General features: G+C 65.3%; 3 protein-coding genes across 3 annotated transcripts; all 3 read right to left on the bottom strand.

Annotated features, from left to right (window-relative positions):
• Positions 1-226: 226 nt before the first annotated feature.
• On the bottom strand, positions 227-862 carry MNEG_9923 (hypothetical protein; the record flags this gene model as incomplete). The annotated part of the gene is made up of 2 exons (XM_014041605.1): positions 227-331; positions 560-862. 2 exons carry the CDS (start codon positions 860-862, stop codon positions 227-229), a joined length of 408 nt encoding a protein of 135 aa, XP_013897059.1.
• An 819-nt stretch (positions 863-1,681) lies between these two features.
• MNEG_9922 (hypothetical protein) lies at positions 1,682-2,521 on the bottom strand (the record flags this gene model as incomplete). The annotated part of the gene is made up of 2 exons (XM_014041604.1): positions 1,682-1,864; positions 2,045-2,521. 2 exons carry the CDS (start codon positions 2,519-2,521, stop codon positions 1,682-1,684), a joined length of 660 nt encoding a protein of 219 aa, XP_013897058.1.
• Positions 2,522-5,454: 2,933 nt separating this feature from the next.
• MNEG_9921 (hypothetical protein) lies at positions 5,455-6,445 on the bottom strand (the record flags this gene model as incomplete). Its single annotated transcript, XM_014041603.1, has 2 exons — positions 5,455-6,357; positions 6,419-6,445. The coding sequence occupies 2 exons, from the start codon at positions 6,443-6,445 to the stop codon at positions 5,455-5,457; spliced, it is 930 nt and encodes a 309-aa protein (XP_013897057.1).
• Between the last annotated feature and the right edge of the window lie 69 nt (positions 6,446-6,514).

The following is a 6,514-nucleotide window of genomic DNA, read 5'->3' as shown; positions in this document are numbered from 1 at the left end:
GGATGGGAGGGGGTGGGGGATGATGGGCGCGTGGCGGTGCGGGGTGAATGACGCGCTGGGGGGCGAGTGTGACTCTGCGTAGGGGTCGTTGCACGGCCAGGTGATGCCTTCAAACGCTGCGCTGTGCACGTGTGCGTGCACGTATGCGTGCGCGTGTGCGAACGCGTGTGCTGCGCACGAGTCATGCCCGAGTACATGCCAGTGAGCAAGATAATTCATCATGGTATCAGCGACACACCTGGAAGAAGACGTTCAAGAAAGGCACCAGCACCACCAGTGAGATATACGCCAGCGCAACACCAAGCAGCAACCGCTTGGGCCAGGTGTCCACCTGAGGGAATGGGGCACACCCAAAATGCGGTTATGCAACACTGAGCCGACGCGAAAGACCAATTTCCCGCCGAGCGTGCGTAGGCAGGCATCAGCAACTTGTGGGGACGCACGTGCATGAGCTTATCAACAAGCAAGCATCTGCACAGCACTGTGTGTGTGTGTGTGTGCGTGCGTGCGTGCGTGTGTGTGTGTGTGTGCGCGCGCGCGTGCGCTATCGCTGGCTCACCGGATCGCCGCTCGCGCCTCCATGGCTGCCGAGGCCCCCAGCTGCACCGCTCTCCCGGATGACCAAGGTGCGCCGCTTGCTGCTGCTGTTGCTGCCAAAGATGCTGCCAGCCGCCCGCGCGTCCACTTCAGCGGGCAGTAACGGCTGCCGGCAGCTCAGCGCAGCCGATCGCACGTCGCACGAGCAGGGGCCAAGTGCCAATGCTTGGGGCGTCAGCAGCACGCGCGGCCGGAGCGGCAGCCGTGGCTGCCGCAGCACGGCCGCCCCTGCTGCTGAGTTTCGCACGTGGGAAAGTGCTGACATGCTTGTCTGCAAGTGCATATCTGTACTATGATTGCTTGCGTCGGCGCACCAGTGACGCGAGGATGTGCCCAAGTAACGGGCAACAAGGCGCTATTATTGGATCAGGTACCACAAACGAGTTAGACTACGAGTCTCGGCCTTGAAAGCCGGAGGAAGACTCAGATCACGAAACTACTGCTGTTCAAAGCGCGCTATTGAGTGTTCGTATATGGTGTCCTGCATCAGCTTGCAAGGGCAAGCGCTGCAACGCACTAGCAGCGTTCTGCTGACCAACTGCGGCGGCATCATTGTTCGTCAGGCGGCCATGAGGCCCAGGCAGCCGTGTAGATCTTGGCCCACGGTGGGCAGGCAGATGGGGGGGGGGACAACCTTGTGTAAGCCAGCCGTTACAAGCTATCATCCAACAAACTTCCTTGTAAGCAGCGACTTGAAAAAGGGGTCGTGGTCAACATAGGTTGACACGTGCGCACCCAGGGGTGAGGCCGGAAATGGGACATTGCACTGGGCATTTGAATGTGCAGGATCGGGATGCAGCGTTGAGATGCACCGCTGCTTCGGCACCTTTGATGTTGATGTCTCAACAAGTTAAGTATCATTCTAGGAGGCATCCCCCATGGGGATTGACCCCGAAACCCCACATCTTCCTGCCCGAGCTTGCAGCCGTGGTCGGTGCAGGATCGCAAGGCAACAAGGGTCACTGCCTTCAAAAAGCAACAACACAACCGCACATGTCCTTGTGCGGATGCCTGGGCGCTTAACCGCGGCCGGTCACCCCGGTACAGTCGCCGTCCGCAGCCGCCACCCAGCAATCACCCCCGGCTACACCTGCAGGCTGCAACCCATCATGGCCAGGGCGCTGCCAATCGTTGCGAGATCCTCGGCTGAATACTCCCCTCGCCGCGCCGCGACGGCCGCCGCGACGCTCTCCCCAAGATCTGAGTCACCCACGTGCATCTCAGCGACGGCAGCGACGAGCCGCGCCATGTCTGCAGGCCCAAACTCCTGCGGGAGCAAGAGGGGCGAATTGCATCGTATCGCAGAAGACCGGCAGACACAAGCTCAGTGGTTGACAGCGCAACTGCGCTGGCTTGGAAACCGAGGCGGAGGGAGGAGAGCCCCAGTGTACCATCACACAAACGAGGACCGCCCCACCCCCGGCGGCGCGCCCCGCGCCCTGCGCACCTGAAGCCGCCGCCCGGCCTCCTTGGTGATCAGGTACAGCCCCCACGCGTCGTCATACCCCACCGACCCCAGCAGCGCCACGACCTCCGACAGCTGCATCGCGCTGAGCCCCGCCGACTCCCGAATGACGGCCTCCGCAAGCGCGTGCAGCCCGGCGCGCACGGCGCCCGCCGCGTCGTGCGCGGCCATCAGCCGCAGCGCGGAGTGCAGCTCGTGCGGCCCCAGCTGGCGCGCGGCGGCCGCGAGCGCGGCCGCGACGGCGGCGCAGACGCGCGGGTCCTGCAGCTCGCGCCCATAGGTAGCGCGGGCGAGCGCGGCCAGGCCAGGCGGGGAGCAGCTGCCACCCAGCTGCCCGGCGAGCTCCGACACCTCTGACTCGTCGAGGCCAGGGCTGAGCTGGCGCGCGCGCGCCTCAAGCGCGTTGCGGGCGGCGGCGGCCGCGGCGGCGTCCGAGGGGCGGTCGCGGAGGCGCTGCATCGCTGACTGCAGGACGAGCGCAGCCGACAAAGTGGATGGCTGTGGCTCCTGCTCCTGCTCCGTTTGTTGATGGTGATGCTGCTTCGGCCGCTCTGGTACCGCTCCCGCTGTGTCAGCAAAACCTGCATGATCTGGCCGCAGCACTGCTGCGGCTGGTTGCTGTTGCTGCGCTGGGGGCTGCGCTGGCCGCGCTTGCTCCCCCAGCTGCTGCTGCTCCTGCTGCTGCTGCTCCTGCTGCTGCTGCTGCTGTGGCTGTTGCTGCTGCTGCTGCTGCTGCTGTGGCACCCAATCCCACGTGATGCCGAGCGCTGCCGCCGCCACGGCACGCGCAGCATTTGCAGCCTCGACCGCCTCCCTAGCAGCTGTCTGCGCCGCGTCAGCGGCGGTGAGGCCGTCGGGCGTCGACTGCCAGCCGATGAGGCGCGTCATGAGGGCCTCTTTTGTGCCGTCGAACGGCAGACCCCTCTGCCAGCACTGCTCTTGGAGCCAGGGCTGTGGCCAAGCAGGGTGTGGAATACAGTACTTGTATGATCGCAGAATGGATCAAGTCGCTGACAAGGATCGGCGGTCGACCCAAAGCTGCCCTGGCGGCACAAGCTGCAATGCTGAGCCGTGATACGGCCCAGGCACATGCACACGCGAACGGCGCGCTGTGGCGCAGGCACATGCCACGCACAATGCCGCGACCACCGAAGAGCACACACATGACTCGCGGTCCCATGACGTGCAGCACCCCACATGGCTGCCTGCCACTCTTACCTTGTTGCGTCGCATCAGCTGTTTGTCAGTCATGATAGCGACGTCCTCCACAGCGGCTCGGCTCTCAGTGGTGCGCCCGCGGGTCTTGCGGCCGTCCTGCGGGGTCGGGGCGGGGGCTTCCAGCGGTCTTGCTCTTCCTTACGTGGTTCTTGGTGGATGTAGGGCTGTCAGCTGCTGACAGCACATCAAGGCTTGCTTCCTCCCCCTTCCTTCCTAAAACCCCCAGGCAGCCTGTTGCTCACATTTGAGGCTCTCCGCGAGCGTGTGGAAGCCTCGTCATTGCCGTCGTCGGCACCGCCGCTGCTGCTATTGGGTGAGCCTGCATGTGGGCCCGCCGCGCTCTGCCAGCGTCTCTGCGAGCCAGCGCTGGACCATCCCACTGCAACAACTTGATCTGTTGGCCGCCAGCACGCGTCCAACAAGCCCGTGCAACGTGCGCACACGGGGAGCAGCACGCGTGCTGTTGACTGCCGCGCTGCACCTGCGGCACATGTAGTGTGTGAAACCGCCTGAAACCCAGCTTTGGGATCGCACCAGCAGCACCTACATCCTGCTGCACCGCACCTGTAAGCTGCCAAACGTAAGGAGAGAGCAGAGTGCCGATTCCCTGCATGATTTTGGACCGGGCAACAACACGTTGCGCTGATCTAGGCGCGCATCACGTACGTGTGCGAATGTATTCGTCGCGCCGCACGCGCGCCGAGTCACTGACAAACGTGGTACACTGGTAGGGCAGGAGCACAGATGACTTTTCAGCTCGCCAACGTAGGCTGGGCTCGGCACGAATCAGAATCAATGTGTTACATCGAGTAATGATAATGATATGTCACCCTGCCTTTGTTGCATGCCGCACCGGTATCATATCATCCAACAACAGCACATGGCCTCGCGCTGTCGTCCAGACTGATGAGTCAAAGATCGGCCCAGATCCTATGTGCTGTTTGGATGGCGTGTTGGACGTGTTGACATCAAGGAAATTGATAGGCCTTCATACCTACACAGCTTTGATATGTGTCCACAGCAAGTTCCAAGACAGTCCAGCCTGCCGCTTATAAGAGGCTCAAGAGGGCCGCCCGCAAGGCAAGGGCGCAAGCGCTGGGTGCAGACACTGCCGGCGCCGCCTTGGTGGCCCAGCGTTCAAGCGGATCTTTGCTGCAGTACTTTGCGCCACCATGGCTTGTTTCGCCGCCAGGCGCACGGGGGGCTTGCTGGCATCGGCGTCGCCTGCAACAGGTCGACATCATAGGTGTGGTCATACATGGGGGCCTACGTGCCCAGTCTGCCCAGGCAGTACAGGGCACTGCGCCGTTCATGGTTGACGCGACTTTTGACGACAGCGCTCTACGCCGTAGGCACCAGCGGCACCTCAACCGGGCCGGGCTCGGGCAGCCCCGCTTCGCTTGAGGACCGCCCCTGCTGTGAAGTTCTCCGCCGCCCCTCTGCTGCCTTCCTGCAGTCCGGGGCGGACGTCCCGCTTGTGACCGCGGCCGTAGCCGGTTGTCTCCAGGACGGCAGCAGCCTCCGTGAGGTGCCAAATGCCGATGGCGGGGCCTAAGCTGATCCAGCCGTTTCGCTGGCAGCACCTGCAGACTTGCCTCAGACGGCAGGCCCGGGCACTGTGTACGCCACCTGCCGCCGCCAGTGTGAACGCCGGGCGCCGAACTGAACATCTCCAGGAGGCTTAAATGCTCGCACAGCCTGTCGAGCCCACCAGGCTGCTTGCACTGCTGCGCAGCCTCCTGGACCCAAAGGCACGGCGCTGCGCGCCTCCAGCGCTGGCAGGGGGCACGAAAAGCACGGGGACAACGCACACACCTGATGCTCGCTGCATTACTCTCAATCCAAAGGAGATTGTCAATCGAAAAACAGTGCTTGATCGGACCACGCAGGAGGCGCCAGCGGGCAGGGCGCGTGCGCAGCGTTCAATGCATGTAGGCGACCAGCCCAATCGCCCCGACCAAGCGGCTGAACCGCCTGTCCCTGCGCATGCAAGCAGGTGGCCTGCATATCAAGGTCGGAAAACGAGGCAACCAGCGTAAAGCGCACGCCCTCAAGAGCCGTTTGATAGGTCACATTGACATTGCAACTGCACCAGCAGCTACGCCCGCATGGCTGCAGCCCAGACCGCGGACACCGTGCAAAGTCTGCACTAAGACCCCACCAGAGAGCCGGCTTCAGCAAGCCTCAGCGCCTTCAAAGTCATCCGTCCAGTCCCATGCTTTTAATCCCCCAGCGCCGCCCCTGCCCTCCGATATGTGCAGCCACGGCAGGTGGCCCATCAGGCGCACGCACCCCGCCCATGAGGCGCCGTCCAAGCAGGCGCCCCCCAGCGCAGGGTCCCACACCGCGCCCGGCGGCAGCACGACGTCCACGCGCCGCAGCGAGCGCGGACGCACGCCCAGCAGCTCGAACGCCAGCGCCGCGAGCGCCGCATCGTCCCATGCGCGCGCCGGGGCCAGCGGCGGCGCGCCGGCGGCAAACACCTCGACCCGCAGCGCCTCCAGCGCGCCCGCCAGCGGCAGCAGCGCCCGCAGCGCGCGCGCGAGCGGCGCGGGGCCGTCGGCGGCCGCCCACTCGACGGACAGGCCGCGCAGCCGCGGGCCGGCGAACGGCCCGAGCTCTGACAGCAGTTGCAGCGCGAGGGCGCCGCCCCCGCGGAGGCGCAGGCGCGAGAGCGTGGGGAACGAGCCGGGGCCCGGCAGATGCGCGAAGGCCAGCAGCGGCGCGGGCGCGCCAGACGTGAAGGCTGCGTCGCCGCCGGGACGGCCCCTGGCGCGGCGGGCGAGGTAGCCTGACGTGCAGGGGATTGCAGGGGGCCCTATGCAGAGTTCTTCCACGGAGCAGTGCGGCTCGCACTGCGCGAGGTGGCTGAGCCCGACGTCCGACGATCTGAGATCGACCACGCGCAGCCGCGGCGCGAGCCGCGCGAGCGCTGGCGACGCCTGCGCAACGCACAGCCGGCGCAGTCGCGGCAGCGCCGGCGGTGGGGCCGCGTCGGGCGCTGCGGCGGCGGCGGCGGCGGCGGCAACGCGAGGCGTGGCGCGGACGTCGAGGCAGCCGCAGGGCGCGATGAGGGCCTCGAGGTTTGGAAGGGCGGCGGCGATGGCTAAGATTTTGTGCTCGCCGAAGATCTCAAACCCCGTCAGCAACAGCCTGGAAGTGCATTGGACACAAGGAGGGTGCAAAGAGTTGGGGGCCGAGGCGGCGGGGGCGCCTGCCTGCGCAGGCCGGGGG

Source organism: Monoraphidium neglectum (assembly GCF_000611645.1).
Source record: "Monoraphidium neglectum strain SAG 48.87 unplaced genomic scaffold scaffold02113, whole genome shotgun sequence".
In the NCBI taxonomy this organism is placed as follows: Eukaryota; Viridiplantae; Chlorophyta; class Chlorophyceae; order Sphaeropleales; family Selenastraceae; genus Monoraphidium; species Monoraphidium neglectum.
The sequence above is the reverse complement of the archived record's forward strand: the minus strand, read 5'-3'. Positions and strand labels throughout refer to the sequence as shown.